At 35.4% G+C, this 20,375-nt stretch overlaps 2 protein-coding genes across 6 annotated transcripts in view; both read right to left on the bottom strand.

Moving 5' to 3' along the window:
• Nhe3 (Na[+]/H[+] hydrogen exchanger 3) overlaps positions 1-9,097 on the bottom strand; it is a 31,156-nt gene extending 22,059 nt beyond the window's left edge. For 3 of the 5 annotated variants that reach the window (XM_019062690.2, XM_019062689.2, XM_019062691.2), the window contains exons 1-8: positions 8,642-9,096; positions 5,680-5,894; positions 5,090-5,167; positions 3,744-3,820; positions 3,154-3,366; positions 1,973-2,223; positions 1,200-1,402; positions 557-668 (exon numbers count right to left, since the gene is read on the bottom strand). In XM_019062690.2, the coding sequence (XP_018918235.1) occupies positions 557-668; positions 1,200-1,402; positions 1,973-2,223; positions 3,154-3,366; positions 3,744-3,820; positions 5,090-5,167; positions 5,680-5,894; positions 8,642-8,882 (1,390 nt within the window). In that variant the 5' untranslated portion in view covers positions 8,883-9,096. Of the gene's footprint in view, positions 1-556; positions 669-1,199; positions 1,403-1,972; positions 2,224-3,153; positions 3,367-3,743; positions 3,821-5,089; positions 5,168-5,679; positions 5,895-8,641 lie in introns of all 5 variants that reach the window. The other 2 variants (XM_019062687.2, XM_019062688.2) reach the window with 1 other exon arrangement.
• Positions 9,098-10,834: 1,737 nt separating this feature from the next.
• Positions 10,835-20,291, bottom strand: LOC109044788 (serine/threonine-protein kinase RIO1). The gene is made up of 9 exons (XM_019062713.2): positions 19,987-20,291; positions 18,559-18,716; positions 17,199-17,418; positions 16,336-16,608; positions 15,461-15,647; positions 14,162-14,384; positions 13,671-13,876; positions 12,120-12,401; positions 10,835-11,419 (listed from the first exon to the last, which is right to left on the bottom strand). Exons 1-9 carry the CDS (start codon positions 20,034-20,036, stop codon positions 11,315-11,317), a joined length of 1,704 nt encoding a protein of 567 aa, XP_018918258.2. The 5' UTR covers positions 20,037-20,291; the 3' UTR covers positions 10,835-11,314.
• Between the last annotated feature and the right edge of the window lie 84 nt (positions 20,292-20,375).

The raw sequence follows: 20,375 nt of genomic DNA, 5'->3' as shown, positions 1-20,375 counted from the left end.
AAAGTGGTCGCTGTATTGCTCAGAAAGCCTTGTTGCAACATTACCATTTTTTGTGGTAAAAACGTTTCAAAATTTGTAACTCCATAGCAATGCAACCGATTTCAATGAACTTTTTGTATAAATTTTACTGTTAAACAGAGCTCCCTGATGGTGCGTATGTTTATGGGTTTACTCAGGACTGAGTTGCACTTATGCTATTTAGGCAGTTTTTGGTAGGCACAAAAATTTGGTTTATATTGTTCTTAAATTTTCAGATTGACAGGACCTGAACAAAAACTAGCTTGAGTGAAAGCTCATCTTTCCGACTTTCCGAAGAGCACAAAATCATCCCAGAGAACCTTCTCGTTTCCATGATATGACCGCTTAGGTTGATCAAGGTTGCTCAGTTGCAATCGGTGCCTAAGTTCGTGAATGCCTTAAGACATTTTTTGCCGTTTTTTTACACACCTCTTAGATATTGGAAGTAATTTCTAAGATCTCCTACTTTTTCAGATAGAGTTCTTCTAGCCTTATATAAAAATGTAATACTCTTAACTTTTTCTTGAGGTACACTTACCAGCAAAAAACAGCATATGCTGGAAATTCATGGCAATTTTTGGTTTCCTTCCTAAATTTAGTAAAAAAGATAGAGGGTAAATATTTGCTGCTCTGCCCAACATTGCACATAACTGAAACTGCGGTTAAGGAAAAAAATACAGAATTGAAGAAATGTGATAAAGAAGCTCATTGTATCATGATAGTGTCAGTATTGGATGTTAGAATATTTTAAATTAATATGTACTTCAATGATATTGATCAATTATTTCAACAAATTAAATTCTTCAATTATGGGAGGAATGATATTATCTGAATATGAATAAAAAATTAATTACATGACAGGCGCAGACTTAATGTTAATTATTTGACTCCAGTACACATTAGTTCTAGGGCGAGTCAAATAAGAACAAAATATCTACTCTTGATTCCTCCCTCACAGCTTGAATTAGAAAATTTCCCGGTCATTTGCCACTTACCGCGTGAAATTTTAATGGAGTAACCATGTACAGGAGAGTTTAGTTTTAACTCTGTCTGGAAGTACGGTGATGAGATTTGAAAAAAAAAAAAAAAAAAAAAACTTCAAAAATCATCAAATATTAACATAAAATTAAAAATTCTAAGTTATAAAATACGTTTTTGGGCCAAAGAATGAAAAAGGATACAAATCCTGAAAAAATGAACCACGAGTCAAAATGATGTTTTGGAAATGTGAACATTGAAACTCCAATGTAAGAAAATATGAAGTTTTCAGCCAGAAAGTTCAAAAGCTCGAATAATTTTTTTGTTCTTTTCCGGGAATCAAGAGACAAATTGTTGTAGGTGTAGTGGGCTTGGCAAATTCCACAAAACAGGACAGCTACAACACCTGTAAAATAAAAAAAATTGTAAGTTGAAAATTGTATACATATTTCAAACTTTATCTCTAAGTTCTTAGTTTTCCTTTTTAAACTTATATTTTTTTTAAACATTATTTTGGTAGAAGAGCCTCATCAGATAGTGAAAAATAATGCAAGGAGAAAAAATGTCCAGCTTTTTAATGAAATTTTGTATTCAATAAAAAAAAAAACCGATTTCAATTAACTTATAAGTGATTTTTTCCCCCAGATTTCCTGTTTACCCTAACTACAGACACTCTGCTTGGATCTTATGTTATGAAAAATACCTGATGGTGTATATGTCACAAGTAGACAAGAAACCTGGTAACATTGGTTCTTGCGTAATGGATCTTGTTAAAAGGCAATGGAAACTTCAAAAACACCAGGTTTTCTTCTGAATTTTGAAAATGCTCATTTTTATATTTTTTAGTATTTTCCCCTTATTCGGTTATTTTTGAAAATGGTCAGGTTAGCAGGCAAAGAAAGATTAAATCGAGAATTGTATGCATTATGGGGACTGAAAAAATAGCCCTTAAGAGGTGAGGGATTGAGATGATTACCTGTAAGGTCAGATGCTTCTGCAATAAGAAAAGTACTATAAGACATTAACACAAAAAGTGCTGATTCTAAAAGAGGAAAATCCTTAATGTGAGTGTACTTTGTCAATAATGCTGTCAAACATCCCATACTAGCACCAATGAATAATGAAAGAGAGAAGATTCCTAAGAAGTCACCAACTGCTAAGAAGAAGGCGTTGGCTTCAAATTTCCCTGTGCCCATTTGATACCTCTTGTCATAGTTCTGGATGGCACTGAAAACAGACAAAAATACATTATTAAAAGCTCCTTTCATTTCTTCAGTAAGGTGCCTTGCACTACAGTAAGAATCTAAGCTTGTAGATTACACCTTGAAATTAAAGGCAGACAGCAATCGTTATGCTAGTAACTAAATAGATGAGCAAAAGAAAAAAAGATTTTAGGAAATGAGGGAGGACCCAAAAAAACCCGAAATTTGCTGCAATTTGGCAATGGTTCAAATTTCCCAGTTTTAGCACCGGGAGGTGCATCTAGGAACTATGAAAAGTTGTTGTTCCAAATTGCAATGTTGATGCACGTTTTGTTGAGACTTTACATAAGAATTGTTCCATGAAATCATCATATTTTTAAGATAGGTAATTTGTGCCGGCAACCAGTAGCTAACTCTGTTGACCCTGTGACTAATGAAAACATACCTCATCACAAACTTAAGTTCACAAATGTTTTTGCTTTCTTTTTGTTTTTTGGTTTTAAATCGTGATTCATTGCTTGTTTGTTGGCCAGGCTTTAAGCAGTCATCACGAGGACTAAAATAGTAGATGACCAACAAACAAGCGATCAATTCAGTAACAGCGCATTTCAGACTCATACAAAAATTTTTACAGCAACTTTTTGACATTGCTTTATCACAATCAAGAGAAATTAGCAAGTTGATTAAGTGTTTTTTGACAATCCTGAAATGAAGAATGCAATTTTTTTAATATTACATCCGTTTTAGCTGCTAACGGTTGCTCCAAGCCAGGAAGACGTTCCAGGTGATACATCACTCCTATCAAAGCAAGAGAACTATACTTGCATTTGAGTTGTTGATAAAGTTTGTTATTTTTCAGCAACGCTTTAAGCGAAGTCTGCTCTGAGTCTGATGAGCTGACAGAAAGCTGCAGCTATGGGTTAGATGATCCAATCTTAATTCAAAAAAATCTTACCCGCTAAGAACTATAGCCACAGCATCATTGAGGACACTTTCACCAAAAACTAAAGAATAGAGGGTGACGTCCACTCTGAGATCATTGAATATAGCAAGAATTGTGAGCGGGTCTGTAGGAGAAATTAATGCTCCAAAATAGAGAGTATCTAAAAATGTAAAGCTGTTCTTCAAAGAATGTGGTAAAAACTGGAGGCAGTTATACATGACAGCTCTGAAAAAGAAAAAAAAAGCGCTCATGATAAAAATTTAAAGAAAACTCTCCTTCACACTGATAATTATTATTAATGTGTTAAGCAAGTTATGCCTAATGTGTAAAAATATAGATAATTAATGTGCAATGCATTTATAAGGATGCGTGTCTTTTTTTATACACACAGCTTTGTATGTTGCCAGGTAAACTGTATGAAAATCACTCACTTCATATTGATACAATAATTTGAGGTGTTGGTAAATTTATCAAAAATTATATCCAAGACTATCAGAGTATCCCGGTTCTAACACTTAGCACAATTTACACTGTCTCTGTTTGAACCAAGATATTCTTGTTTTTCTTCAGGTACCATAACATGTATTACACCAAAAACTTACCCTATAACAAAAGATGATATTGTTGTGCCGATAAGGGCAAATGTTAATATGGCTCCAAGATTCCTGAAGAAGTATTTCTAAAAGAAAAAGGAAATTCGCAAATTAGTCTGAGAGATATTCATGCCAAAAGAAAGTTTACCAAAAATTCACAACTTGTTTTTGAGGGCTCTCAGCCTGAGGCTATAGTATGCCAGGAAATAACAACCACCACGGGCTGATTGTAGACAAAGTGATAGACGTAGAAGATATAGAGAACATAGAGCGATCCTATTGGTTGAAACGCGGGGTTGTTGTAGACTGTGCGGTAAAATTATGGACTAACTACAGGGTCTCTGGTGGGTTGTCGTCAGTTAGTCTATTATTACATCCTTTGTCCATAGCAACTACCCTCTTCCACCAATAGGATCGCTTTATTTTCAGTTTGTCATCTTTGTCTATCGCTTTGTCTATCAATTTCAATAATCAGCTTGCAGATGAGGATGCACAGAATGTGATATTAGCTCTAGTACAGCATCAGTCACAATAAACACAATTGACTGCATTGTGATCCAGAAAAGAACAAAGGTTTCAATTTTGGTTGTTAGGTACCATCAATGCGGTTTTATATGACACATTGCAAAGTTCCCAGAATTACATGGCAATACTTCCAGATAGAAGATTGAAACAACAGAACATTATGGATTATGTTTGAGCATGTCTGATCATGCCATGTAGCATTGTTTGCTAACCACCTTGCTCGGACAAGTTCCATAGTTTCAGTTTCCTACCACTAAAGGATTGCAAGGTAACTTAGGATTCCTTACAATACATCATGTAAAACAATGCTGATGATATTAACTTCAGACACTATGCTTAGCAAGAGAAATGACTCTAAAACCGACTCATTGGTGACTCCTGGGGTTTAAGCTTAAAATAATATTAGAGAAGAGAATCATGGATTAAAGAAAAGTTTCAGAAAACACTGAGCCTTGTTGCACGGCGACAACTTGAAATTATTGCTACCAAAATTAATAAGTTTCCAGAACACAATCCATTGAGAATATATAAGACAGGATTTATCTATTGTCTTCAAAAATAAATCATCATGCATTACAAGTAAAACATTAAATTTTTTCTGGTGCCTGAAACTTACGAGTGAACACTCTTACCTATAATATGTAATGATTAAAGACTCAGTGCAATTGTTTGGGCACTTTGTCACATCACCATGATATTGCTTTTAGTCATTTTTACAGAGTGAAAAAAAGAATAATTGCATGAGTTCGACTAGAGAAGAGATGGCTTTGCATGCAGAATTCAATAAACATAAAGAAAAGGATTTCTTCCAAAAAATATTGTGTTAATACCTTTTTCAAAGAATAACCAGCATGGAATATTATTGGAGGCAGAATAATGTTGAAAAATATTTCCGGGTCAAAAGTTGCCTGATCAGAGAAAAAATAACGATTAAAAATAGAAAAAGATGAACAATAAACAGGTAAACTTTCCTCCAAACTTATATAGTAAAATTTAGTTATTTAGGCTAATTCAGAAAACTCAATTGAAATTCAATCATGAAGGAACTGACAAAGTAAATCGTAGACAAACTCTGCTGATTATGTGGTTCTTGATTAAAGAATAAGAATTTATTGCGCAATAACAATTTGATTAAAGAAGGTTGATTGTTATTTAGGCGCCATAAACATTGCACAGTTAATCTAATGCGTCTATTCTAAACGCATACCTCAGTATAGGAGTGCAAAAAGCTCTGAATCATTGACTGATTTCTGCTATCTGGCGTTTTTGCCTCTCTGCTTAGTTGCGATTTTTTTCATGGCCAAATACCACTCGCTTCACTTTCTCAAGCATGGAAATTATGCACTCAAAATAAATGCATTCAAAATTATGCACCTATAAACATACCTAAATTCTAAATTACATGAATAGCTTTATTTACCTTAAGATCAATTTCATAGTTTTTGGAGGGCACAATTTCACCCCGAAAAATGTAAGCGTATGTTTTATTTTGGTTATTGTTTGTGTGATACTGCAACCACAAAGCATCTGGTGGTAAAGAGGCATTGTATACACTTGTATTTAAAGGTGTTACGTCTAAATGCTGTAGTTGCTGGGGAGTGCCTGTGTATCTGAGAAAAGCACCTACGATTAAACCTGGAAACAGATGAGATGAATTTAATATTAGAATCACAGATGATGTACAATTATTATGAATTGTAGGGGGTATTACATTCTGTACTGCAAACAAAATTTTTTGAAGAAAATCTTTATGTAAATAAAATTTTGAAATTACAGGGAAGTTATTTTTTCATAAGAAAAAAGGCAAGGAGTAGAAGAGGGCTGAGATTTAAAATGAGGGAATAGAAAAATTTAACTCGTTCTTCAGCCAAAAAAATAAATAAGATACAATTAGAGACACGCACAGATTGGTTTGCAAAATTTAACAAGATTGTGTGTCTTTGAAATGGAAATTTAAAACCTGACAGAATTGACAACAACAGTGGATGTTGATACAGCAAGACGTGGAGCAGACAGAATATTTAATTTGTTTATTCAGGTGGAGGCAGGAAAAAAAAACCAATGTCACTCATTCAATCAGTTTGTATGCTATTGAATATAACAGCATGTGGAAAACCATAACTTCATTAAGTATGAGTGCCTAACTGCCAAAGACAAATCTAGAGGGAAAACTGAAGATTTGAGGATAAATGTTTTGAAGTTGTGAGGGGAAATTATTTTACATGCAACAAGTTACCTAACTTGACAGGCCTTTCACGTAGTCATGACGCCATGTATAGGGAGCCACATTTTCTTGAACCCTTCTGGATAAAATCGAAGATTTTCAGATATGATACGTCTCAAGATCTACTTTTATGGTCGATAAAAGGGTAACTTGATTGAGGAATGCAGGGATGCAGGGATGCAGGGATGATCTGAAGGAGCTGTTAGTGGGGGGTCTTGAGTCTTATGTTAGCAGAAGAAAGTCACGCTTCGACCTTTTTAAGCCTCCCACTTTTAAAAAAATTATTTTTCAAGGAAATTTTTCAGGTTTTCTGCATTAAGTATTTATCTCTTAGAATTCTTTTTATTGGGGGGGGGGGGGGGGCTTAGATGTTTACATTATGGGCGGCTTAAGAGAAGGGGGGTGTCAAAAAGTCAGCCCAAATTGCTGACATAATACGTGAATGGCCCTGTACTTGTAATGTAGATCTATGTCATCTTTTTTTGAATATGAGAAAGAAAAAGATTCTGAACTTTGAATGAGAATAAATATGTAAGAACTTGGAAGGGGAGCTTCCTCATCTGTCTGGTTTCTGATTTCTTCAGTTTTTGCTAAGACCAATGAGCTATGAAACCAATGAAAATTATTTTTATTTGACTTTTAAATTATACCACTTAATGTTGGACAAATAAAAAAATAAATTAAATGAGTGTGGAAGAAAAGTAGAAAAATATGTTCAAGTGGGTTGGCTACACTTGACAGACAATATTATGAAGACATTGGCGGATATTTCAAGAGCTTCTCTCAGGGTGAATGGTAACAACCAGACAAACAATCTTGTTTATGTCTTACTTACATGATATGATTAGATTCCACTGCCATTTCTCAACCAAAATTCTTGAAGTCAGGCATCAAGTAGATAATAAATTGTTCATGGTGGGGAGGAGACAAAATACTTCTAACTGATAGAAATTTTCATCTTAAAATGCCACTGAATGATTCCTTCAGAGAAATTCAGATCCCAGTACTGAGAAACACTATCAAATTTGAAATGAAATGATAACTTTCAGACCTGTGCTAGGTAGGTACAGCTTTGCTAAACCAGTAGGCATGTATCAACGCTCAATTTTCTTGTAAGTAATATCAGTGATTAAAGAGAGGCCCACAAGGTTTAAGAGTTATAGGTTTAAAAGATTGAAGGCGATTCTACATCTAAAGGGTTATGAGTCAGATTGACATGCAATATCTACATCTTATGCATTAACTCCAAGTTTACAGCAAATTAGGAATTATTCTCTTTGAAATTTCTGTCGTTACAAAAATAAGAAATTTCCTTATTCACAAAATGTGATGAATAATAAAAGTGTGAAAAAGGCAGGGTTTTTGCTTAAGAGGGAACATTTGTATACAATACTGGTAAGTATTGAAATTGCATATGAATGTGATATTTTGCCCTCAAACTAAACACTTCCTTCATCTAATGCACCTGAATTCATTTATAAAATTTGGCACTAAGGTGCGTAAATTCGATAGTCTTGTGACATCAAAAATGCGATCTCAACTGACTACCCAAGGAATACTAAAAATTCAGCCCATGCTTTTGTTTTCAGATTTTTTAATATAATGTTCCTCACTATCTCCCAAGTCAGATGAGCTTTTAAAATCAAACTTTCTAGGTGCCAATCCTGAGAAAATACGTTCATTTAAGGCAACATTGCATATACTTCCAAATAGAAAAGAGGCATTGTTGCTGAGTCGCACAGGCAGAGCTTTCTGATTTGATCTGAGTTACAATTGGCCCACTGTCTTATCTCGCCGGCCAGCAAGAAACGAGTAAAGAAGAGCTTGCTTTTTGTTCACCTATATTTTTACACTACATAATTCAGTAAAACGGCCAAATATTGCACTTCTCAGCCCTAGAGTTCTCAATTTAGCCACATGGATGGCTCAAATTTTAAAGCTCATCTAACTACAAAGATCGTAAGGAATGTTATATTAAAAGAACTCAACACTTAGGTAGGTAGCCTGTGCCTTTCTTGATATTCTGCGTGTAGTCCTTACAATGAAAATAAAATTTAACTGAATTCTTGGAGTTACTCCATGTAATATATCACATGTTGTTCTGACTCAGAGGCTTACAGCCATCAAGTTAACTAAAGCAAGAGAATCGACTGCTTACCATAAATGACAGCAAGGCCAGTTTCGTGAAGAAACCGTAACCTTCGATGTTTGAAGAGCCATATAGTCAGAACAGTTAAGATTAACAAAAACGTATATAGAAGTAGATTTAATGAATCAAGACGATGGTTAAGTTGTGCTTTAGCATCAAGCTCTATGTCGGTTGATGCACTTTCTGCACAGTTTGCGAATAGTGAGACAGATACTGCCGAGCTGATTATCTTCAACACAAATTTTGACATTGTCAATCTGAGGTACACTTCACAATGGGAGACAAATTGCACTCATTATTTTGAGGAATATTCACTGACTTTACAATTATAATTTGAAAGGTAACAACAACATTGACCTCATGAGTCCAGCGAAGTCACGATCACAAAACCTAGAGTAAAACGAAGGATTTACGGTGCCGTGTTCAGTGTTGTTATCATTTTTCGCAATTCGCATATCGAGTCGCCATTTGTGAAACCAGTGACGTGCAGAAGGTACTACTGCCTTGCGCGTGACGTCAAGAGGGTACGAAATACGAACTGCTGTTGCTGTTCATAATCTTCGGCCTCAACTTATTCGCGCTTTTTCGAGCTTGAAAGTTCATTAAATAAAGATCCCGTATCTTTCTCGCGAAATTCCGCTGTTCAACACTACTATCCTACTCATATCGCAAATCCGGGACGCATGCATGCTAGAGTCCATGCATGCATGCAAGAGTACCATTCCGGAAAGACCAAACCGGAAACAGGAAAGATCTGACCGGAAAAAGGAGAGAGTCTAACCGGAAACAGAGAAGATCTGACCAGAAAGGCGATAATTTGACAGGTCTGCATATTTACTGAGAGGCAGCAATCGAAAATTTTTGGTTTTAAATTAATTTTAATGTAATATTAGAAACTTTCCTTGTGGCAGCGAAAGTTGGGCATCACAATCCTGAGATTGAGAATACCTGGCCTATACATAGTAAAAATTTTATGAATATCAATAGTAAAAGTGACGGAACTTTGCGCGAGAGTCAAGTTTCGTAAACCTATCTCTAATGGACAAGGCCTTCCATTCATGAGAAATGAACGAAAAAATTATAAAAGAACAAACACAAAATTTGGTTTAATGATTTTAACTTGCGCCGCCCGCACCGCGTTTGGCGCAATGCGTAAAGTATTCACGCAGTCTTGTGGGCGCTATGCGTTTCACGCTGACCGCACCGTGTTTAGCGCAATGCGTGAAGTATTCATGCAATCTTGTAGGCGCTATCCGTTTCACGCTGACCACAATAACCGCACTGTGTTTGATGCAATGCGTGAAGTATTCGTGCAGTCTTGTGGGCGCTAATATGTGTTACATGCCGATTGCTGCGCCGAAGGCTTCTCCTTTTCAGCTCAAGTCCTCGTCATCATTTCTCCGTAAGTCGCGCCGTTCCAGGCCAAATTATGTGTTTGGTTTCTCTCTAAGCGGGACTAATTAAAGGTGCTGTCTCTTGTATCACTGAAAGATGACAAAATTAGAAATTACTATACTCTCAGGAAATGAGAGATTTTGTAGCCTTTTCTCGTTTGTAATTTTTTTTCCGAAAAAACTCTTCTTAGGTACAAATGAACGGAGGGAGATGATTTGAAATTTAAATAATTAAGTTTATGCATATCATTTTTCAGTGAGGAGCCACATAAAACACTACATAAAAGGCAACTTGTCTATGCTCATCTGATACATTGATAATATGCGAAGTGAAAAATCGATCTGAATAAAAATCTTTTTGCATACAATTGGCTAGAGGAGGGGCAGGATTATAATAATTCCAATTTTTAAGCTTTAGTCATTTTTAAATGAAAACCCATTCTGGTACACAACTTATGCTCCAAGGTAATTACTTAAAGATGCAGGGATGTTATTGCTTCCCAAGGTTAATTTAGCTATTACTTGAAGAGTAAAGAAAAATATTCTTTATTTTGAAAGAAAAAAAAGCTGGATTTCTTCCATCCAAAAGAATCTGGAGCGCTGAAATCGAGATGCTCATTTGGGTAGATCATATTCATTTCAACCAAAACTAGATGAATCAATTAATGTTAAACAAAAGTCAAGTTTTTTAAAGTACTTTTTGCTTCATCAGCAGTTAAACTTTCCAAGACCTGAAAGTTATAAAGCCTCATTATTAAAGGAATTAGGGCAATGGTCATCAATGATGATACAAAACAAGACTCAAAAATTTAAAAAAAAGAAAGTATAATTCAGAGATAAAAATCAAACTGATGAACACAATTGCAAGGGTGCCGATAGTTTGTTGGTACCAGAAACTTACAAAAATGAAAAGCAAAAAAAAAATCACCTGTCTTGTTTAACAAAAAAATAACATGATTAACTTAGTTACATAAATGAAAAAAGGTAGTGGCGCGGCATTTGTTCTGTGACGAAATTGAAGACGAGCTTGTGGCACAGTTAAACGTAAGAAAATGTTCTCAATGCTCCAATGTTTGAAACAGTTTTCGAGAAAGACCCCTCCCCTTCTCTGGTTTGACACTCATACTAAACATCTACAGCATATGGTGATGCCGCGCCACTGGAACAAGGAGGGGGGTCCAGACTAGCAAACTATCCACTGAGTAGTCCATGCTGATGACTCTAAATTGAATCATAAAAAGAGTAAAGACTGCATCCTCTTGGAGAGGCTGTAAAATAAAAAACATGTTTATTTGTGGTGTTTCTTTTCTTTTTCTTTCCTCTTCTTTATATGCTTTTTTATTTTACTTTTCCTTTTTTCAGACTGTGCTTCTTTGACTTCCTTCTTGCGTTGCTGAAAAAAAGATACAGATAAAAGAATTAGAGGGATCGATCTTATTCGGACTAAAAAACGGGATTATTAGTTGGAGTAAAGAACTTAAAACCAGTTAGAGAACAATGATTTCTTCTTAGTTCTCCTGCATCCTTGGAAAGAGTTTTTAGATTTTAAAACTCTAAAATTGGACGTATTTCTGCTGAACAGAACTAAACGCCATGGGGGAAGAAAGGGAATGCGGGTTGGATAGGTGGGTGCAGTTGGACGACAAGTTCATTCCATCTTCAAAGCCAATATCATATGAATGGAAATAGCATATGGGAAATAAAGCTTAGGAAGTGAAGATTTGCAAGTGATGACGGACTCCAAACACTTTTCCTTGATCACAATGAATGTTGCAGCACAGGTTCTTACGCCTCGTCAGACTCTTATTGCATTTTCATGCTCTCTCTATCAGAGCTGGACAATTAGACATTTTTCAACTTTTCCAATTCACTCACAAATAAAACTTTCCGTGCCTCATCACATCAGGAACAATTATGTGGATGTGGACCAGAAAAAATCAACATCACTGCAACAGGGCAGGCATAAATTGGGTGTCCATTAGAGACCTGTCTGAAGTGTCACAACCGACAACTTCTCTACTGTCTGATTCTAGGAGGTAATAGAACGATAACATGAAAAGAAAGATAAATTATTATTTATTAACCATCAATACCTTTTTGGCATCCGAACTTTCATTTCTAGGGCGAGCTGAATTCACGAACTTGGTAGCTTCACTACCATCTGCTTCTTCATTTGCAGATTCATATTCACTTTCTTCTTCTTCTTCTGAGGATGATCCACTGCTAGATTCTTCCTTCTCAGATTTGAGGATATCAGGAACTAGTTTAGTACGGGAGAGGTCTTCTTCCAACCCAACTATCGTCTGATAGTAAAGGGGATTTTCTTGTTTCACTCCTTGCTTCACAGAGAAGACATCTCGCTCAACATCAATAACCTAAACACAAAAATTAAATAAATTGATATGTTGGACATTCTAAGGAAAAATATTTAATTTATGGTGCAGCAGCGAAAGGGCTCCAATTTTTTAATCTCTGAATTTGCTTGATTACTATTCAAGCAAAGCCAAGTCAACAGCTTACAAAAAAACAGATCAATAGAATTATCAAACATTTTAAAAACGTTAAACCTGCCAGAAAGTTACTGTGAGTTTGGAATATTAAATTTTAAGAGTCTTTTTTGAGTGCAGGGTCCATGAGTTCTCCTGATCCCAGGAAATCCTTTCCACTCTGTGATACTGTAAGGGACCCGTGTCAGTTGCCATTGATCAGTCTACTACTGACCTTTCCTGTCTATTGTAACCACCTGTTCCCACCAATAGGATTGTTCCTTTCCCCCTTTCTTTTCTTTGCCCATCAGTTTGTCTATCAGTTTCAATAATAGATGCATGAAGAGGCAACAGGGCACCGACATTTTGTCATCTCCCTCACGCAGGAACGTATCTTGTCTATGCTGTTGCAGTATTTCTATGAAAATTTTATTTTTTCATGAGCAAACCATTGCACAAATTTGTCTGAATATTTTAGTGTCTTACTAACAAATATAGAGGAAAATAATTGGAAATTTCAGGCAAATTCATGCAACAATTCTTAATGTTGAAATTTTGGTTGGTCATTTTATCGGGCTTGATTGATAAGGGTTTTGTACTCACTTTTTCTTCCCGATGGAGATTGATGTTTTACTTTCAAGCGATGCGCATTTCGAGCTTTACGCTCATCTTCAGGCTACAAATAGAAAACTTGTACCGCGGCGCGGATACGCGTCAAACAACGAAAAACTAAAATACGAGCGCACAACCGCACATTTGCTAAAATTTTTTAAAAACGTATATAAATTGGTAAATCGGCCAATTCGGTAAATCGGCCGAAATAATTTCGGTAAAATAAATTGGTAAATCGGTAATTCGTAATTCGGCCGTTTTTATACCAATTTATATACGTTTTTAAAAAATTTTAGCAAATGTGCGGTTGTGCGCTCGTATTTTAGTTTTTCGTTGTTTGACGCGTATCCGCGCCGCGGTACAAGTTTTCTATTTGTAGCCTGATGATGAGCGTAAAGCTCGAAATGCGCATCGCTTGAAAGTAAAACATCAATCTCCATCGGGAAGAAAAAGTGAGTACAAAACCCTTAATTCTTAATGTCTTCAAATAGTGGCGTAAAGTACTGATTGTAAGTTATCTTGTTGTCAAAGATTATTAAATCATACTTGCTGTAGAGTTTGAGGAATATATGCATTTTTAAACACTTCCATGTCAACTTGTTCTGCAGCGGTTGGTGGCAATGCATTGGCTGCTTTCTCAGATACTTTGTCCAGATATTCTTCCATGTTGGACTCATTGATTGTTGGATCCGTAATGAAATCAAACAATTCCTTCACTGTCAGAGTTGCCACTTCCTTTTTCCGGAAAAATTCTGGGAGCACATGAAGAAGAAATCTTCAGATCAGAAAATTTGCCAATATTGACAAACAAAACAAACACAAGAGTTTTAACTAGCATGGAAAATTCTGGACTTATAAAGTGATCCATGAAATACTAGTTAGCGAGTATTTTAATAGCAAAGACTGAGCTTCCAAATCATCACATTTTAGTTCTATTTAAATGCATGTGATATGCTTATAAGGGTATAAACATACAAAGTTGTGTTTAAATTTCAAAAGTTACAACATGAGGAAAGAAACAACAAAGTTTAAAATACCTGAGATATTGGTGCAATCTTTCCGGAGAAATTCAAGAGCATGAGGGTGATCATGTTCTACTGACTGTGAGACGTCAATTATGAAGACACCTCCGTTGTGAAATAGAATGTTGAATTCACTTAGATCAGCATGAACAAGTCGACAGATGTTATATAGTTTCCACATGATAGTGATGCACTGTCGATAGAGTTTGCAAGCTCGTGATATTGATAATTCTACATCCTAAAAATAAAAAAAAGTCTGAATTGTGGCATGTTGGATTACATAATTATATGGTTATAATTGATATAATTTACATATTATAATCACGGATTATATATGTAATTACATTAGTTATCCTGATATCTGCCTGTTGCATTGTACTATCAATGACAAGGTTTTCATAGATACTTTTGATAAAAGAGGTTGGCAGTAAATCAAATAAAAAAAATACAAGTGAACGAACCAACGTATCTTGGTGCAAATAACTACTTTGAAAGATCCTTCTAACCAAAGTCTAATAAAAGTAAAAATCAACCAACTACTTTTTTTGAGAAGCTATTTACATTAGTATTCCTTTTTTCTTCCTCATCTCTGCTAATCCCTTTGAATTGAGAAGTAGAAAAAAGTCCTGTTTATTTTGGGCAAAAAGAATTTTTTAAGAGATAAGACAATGAGTCAACCTTGATACTTAACAATTTTTTAAAAAAATATTGGCAGAGCTTTCAAAGTATAATGAAAAATTCGTCCAAGGTACATACACTTTAACTTTTCTTTTAATTGCAAAGGCTGCAAAAAAATGAAAATGGCAAAATTTGGTCATTATTTCTTTTTTTCCAATTTGAATCAAATTTTAATTGTCATGGCGGATAACTTCTTTGAGCATTATCAAATTTTACTCCAACCTAAAAATCCTTGATTGCACAGTTCTACTTGATACTCTACCAACTTTCTTTTTTTTTTTTTTACCAATTTCAAACAGCCTATTCGCTAATCCCACGCTTATTACCCCAGCCCCAGGTGACCATTGCCTGAGACCATCAAACTCGAAGGTCACCTGGCTGGGAATCGAACCAGAGACCCTTTGGTCATAGGGCCAGCGCTACAACCACTACACCACAGGAGGCCGACAAAGAAAATGAGAAACTGTTAAGGACGATTTTTTAGAATTTGGATAGCAAAATATGTCATAATTATCGAAAGCGTCTCTTTAAGACACATGCCTGCTTTTCAATTCACTGTGAAAAGCACTTGAAAGCTTCATAACTTTTTCTGCAGAGAGAATTCAGAAAATATTATCATGAGTTATTTGCAATTACCTTGAGTTTGGGTGCTGGCCATCCTTCTTTACCCACAAACTCCATGACTAAAACATGTGACCGTAGCAGTATGGGTTCCGGAACTGGAAGATTGGCATGGTGCATACGGGACAAATTCCTCATTTCTTTTTCAGCCCAGACACGCACCATTTTCCTTGGGTTACTTTTACAATATCCATGCCGGAATCTGAAAAATTATTTAGTAACTTAATTATTTGAACAAAAAAGATCTTTTTAGAAAAAAAAAATACGAGTTGTAGGCAATCTGTCAATTGAGTCATCTTAATTCATCAAATTTTGCTTGTTGGATGAATCAAATTAAACACTTTACTGGAATACGTGCTTTGATGAAAAATCTAAAATTAAATACCCATGGTTTGAAAACAGAACTTACCTACTTCATAAAATCTCAAGTTGAAAAAAAAAAAAAAAAACGGATGGATACCTTTCATTCTTGCCAGGGTTTTAAACTTTAGAGTGCTTTAGGAGAGTAATTTAGAAAAAAAAGCTTTAAATCAACTTTTTATTGAAAAGCTAAGAGCACTCATTACAAACTTTTACCCAGTAGTAAAAAAATACTTGTGGAACAGTGTTTTTACTACATCTCCTGAAAATGCTGTAAGATGCACAAACTTTTATGCGAATAAGAATGCACCTGTGATGTCACTCTTAAGTACCCTCCTTCTTAAGTACCTGATGTCATTCATGGACGGTTTTTCAGTGAAACTGCCAGTATTGCAGGCTCATTATTGGAAAAAAATACTAATAAATCATCACTATTTGTTGACACAATGATGGTCTGATAGTGGCATTGAACCACCGAAACAAAATCAACAAAGTTAAATAAAAAACAAATATTTAAAGAATATTCATACCTGTATTCGCCACTGACATATTTGTCCCTGTCTTTAAAAACCAAAATTGATGTTTTGTAAATTTTAATGGCGAAATGACGAGGCTCTCCAGTTTCAGTTTGAAAAGCTGAGCCAGAGGTAGCGTGATAGACATTTGCCTCTTTTCCTGTTGATATGCATCCATTTACTTGGCAGACAACACCTTTGTTCAAAAGTTTGAACAAAATCATCCTTGTGCGAGGATCCATTACTTGTTCAGCAGTTGCTCTGTCTTGCTTATCTTTTATCCGTAGTCTGAAAAAGAGGTGACTTTTGGTTATTTTTCAGAAAAGAGGATATGAAAGAGGCAAAATGTTAGAAAATAATAAAATTGAAGCTTTGCTACCAGTCAAAAGGGGAAACATTGTATTAAAAATTTATGAGCTCTGAAAAACTTAGGTAAGAATACATTCTACAAGTCTGATAAGTTCTTGAAAACTTCAAGAATACAGAGGCTGGCAAGGGACAGGAATACTGTAGAGTAAACCAGTGAGCACATGGCGTAGTTTATCCCCTTTAAAATATTTGAAAGCTAAAAAATTCAAGTGCGGCTGTTTAATTATTTAATTTCCCTATTGAATGCATTACTTGAACCAGTTTTAGTTCAAAGGTTTGAAAATCTTTTTTTTTTTTTTTTTTTTTTTTTTTTTTTTTGTGAATGAATTGTTACAAATTTCTCAAGATGTGATAAATCAGCTTTTATCTCACAATTTCAAACCTTGCCTAGATTACAATAAGATAACTAAAATCTAGAATTTTACACTTGGTATTTGGTAAGTAAAGCTTCATTGTAAGTAGTTATGTCTCTTTTCCTTATTGTAGATTATCCATTCTAAAGTGTCTACCTTTCATTCTCAGTTCGCCGGGTGGTTTCATTGAGGTAATTTTTGGCATGCTGAGGAAGAGATCGAACATCGTAGTCATCAACATTAATTTTATCGACAAATTTCTTGAAAAGTTTTTCTGGAGGTTGATAGGAGGTAACTTTCTTGCTGTTAGACTGCTTATTAGGAGCTGTGCCATGACTATTCCGTAGAACTTCATGATTTTTCCCAAATCCTGCACCTGAAAAAACATTCCTCAAAATATTAAAAACAGTATTTTTGGGTTATAGCTATTATTATTAAATTAAATGATGTCACATGCTCAACTTCTGGTAGTTGAGGAACTGCTTTGTTGGGGAATATTTGGGTTGAATTTTTGGTACTTGTCATGACTTATCCTCCTGTATTGATTTGCATCACAATCTCAACATCAAGTTTTGGGCCTCTAAGTACCTTCTCTCTTCTTTATTGGTAGGTAGGTCTCAAAGTTGCGCAGATGGATGGATCGAGACCAATCCACACAGGTCATTCTCGTAGACGAGTTTTGAGACTCTACTAAGCGATGACGGTGTATTGTTTGAACAGCAATGCATTATACATGGGAAAAGCTAATTCTTCGTTATGCTGGCTGCAGTTGAGTGAATGCCACATGGGGAGTTGATTTCAAAAAGATACGTAGTGGCTGACCTGTGTAGATCGATTTTGAGACAGATGTTTTCTTCTATAATTTGGAATGGATAAAGTCACTTAAATAAGAGTTGAACTGCCTTCACAAAATAATTTTTGCTTTGTACACACAGGAAACTGAATATAGAGTGATGAGATGGGAAATCCTGACATTGCTTGATGATGAGAATTCCGTGGAAAAGCACATATGTCTTACAGCCTTAATAACAGCCTTAATCCAGTGATATGCGATAAGTCCATGCATCAATTTTGAAAGATGGTTGTTCAAGTTTCTCAGAAGCATTAAAATGCGATTAAATGGTATGCATACATTGGAATTTTTCACAAGAGTTACTACGTACCTGATTGATTTTAGAGCATTACCTATTACCCTTGCGAAAGAAAAAAGAGGGAAACTTGCTTTGTTCCTATTTTTAAACCTTCTTAAAATGTGAGAAATGTTTGCAAAGGTTCATTTCATTGAAAATTAAGGAAGTTAAAGTGATTTGGAAGTAATTAGTGGATTAAAGAAATGAAGTTTATGAATCATTTATGTATTTATGGATAATGTCTCAAAGCAGGTATAATACTTGATTGAAATGGAAATTTTTTCAACTTTATGAGTTTTTGATAAATTAAAGGTAATTCCTGGATGACCTAAACTAAATCTTTGAAATTTTTCAAGACAGCACCAGTCATGAGCTAAAGGGTATACCTGCGATGTAGAAATTGGTGTCATCATCATAGAAATCATCATCATCATCATCATCATCATAATGATATTCATCATCACTGCTATTTTCTAAGACATGGTTGGAGGAGCTCTTAGAATGACTGCTTCTGTTGGGACACCTTTTTCGAACATGTAGTTGCCTGAAATCAGAGGAAAATAGATAAATTAATCAAAAGCCAGTGTACTGCCGGAAAAAGTAAAGCAGTCAGCTTCACCAACACGCCGTAAATATTCAAGCCAGCAGACTTTTGAGACAGTGATAGATGGTGACCTGTCACTTGTACCAAAAAATTGCTTTCATTATGTTGTAACCGGCAACATATCACTTGGAGGGGGTAACCATTTGAGAATCAAAAGTCGCCCCTCGCAGAGGGCAGAAAGTCACAACTCCCTCAAAAAGTGTGCCGACTTTTATTAAAGGAAGACTTGATGAGACCAAATCTCAAATTCTGCAAATATTTTCAAGACATTTTTTACTTAACAAGTATTTATGGTAATTGCATATCTTACATTGAGCTAAGTAAACATCGAAAACAAAGAGTGAGAAAAACTCAAACTGATTATCTAATAGATGATGCTGACGTACTATGTAAGAATGAGTAAATAATCAGTTCATAAATTGATGGAGCGTGCTTGCTCCACCAAGGAGCAGAGTAAGAACAAAAAAGTGACATGCTACAGAACCTGACAACTTCATGACACAAAATAGAAGAGCTCAAACTCCAAAGACAAGACTGAATCCCCGCCGAACTCAAATTCTCATACTGTACAAGGGCAGGAGTGCAAAGATTTGCGGAGCAAAACCTAGCTTTGCAATCTCAAATATTTGGAAAATTTCCACAGTAAGATCATGAGTTCACATACAGCCAAAAATTTTGAACCCATTAGTTTCAGAACTCATTAGTTTCCTCCTATTATGACTAAAGGTTTTTATCTGAAATTGTTCTCACACAAGGTCGATAGACCTAGGTCAGACCGTTAGGAAAGTGGAGTGTAAAAATCTTTGCAAAACATCAGTGAGGGCTGTCCGTATAGCCAGAGGATTTCCCCGATTCCCTGATTGCACTCTACTGTTCCCCTGATCTGATTACATTGGTTTTATGTAGGTTGGGGGGAGCCATGCAGAGAGCAACGTAAAATTGAGGAAATGTTTAGAAAGTAGTGTGACGGCAAATCGGGGAGATTCATCGCCAGATCGAGAAAATTTGAAAGAACCTATTGCTAACGGACGGAACTTCATCTATCGACTTTGATTCTCACAAGTTCACGGAGTACTTCTTGCCTCATGCTAGCAACGGCTCAAACACTTTCTACACCCATGAGCACAAGCTTCAGTAATGTGGTCACACTCGTTTCATCTATCAAGGGATAAATGCAAACATAATGTGTGAAATTTGGAGTTCTCCTTACCCGATGTCATTTTCATCAGCATCACTGAACTGACCCTCTTCAAAATCCATGATTTTGAATTTCAAATGTCCTTTCTCGTCTTGTGAAACGGGTCACAGGCTACAATTAGTGATTACATACCATTCACTGTCGATAAAATTGTTATTAGCAGATGGAAATAGCAGTATGGTTTTAGACTTAAAATATTCGTAAGACTTTTTGGTCTATTGTCCACTAATAGTTGAGTAGTAATTTATTAATGTACGTTTCACGGTTTTCACTGTCCACATGTCACAAAAAACTAACCTGTAAAACCCGATATGTAAACAAAGACATTGAATAAAGAAGAAAGGTAGCAAGCATGTGCAACTTGGTGCAACGCAGAATGACGCAAGCTTGTATGTTTTCTT

Source organism: Bemisia tabaci, chromosome 1, assembly GCF_918797505.1.
Source record: "Bemisia tabaci chromosome 1, PGI_BMITA_v3".
NCBI classification, from domain to species: Eukaryota; Metazoa; Arthropoda; class Insecta; order Hemiptera; family Aleyrodidae; genus Bemisia; species Bemisia tabaci.
This window is presented reverse-complemented; position numbering and strand designations above follow the sequence as displayed.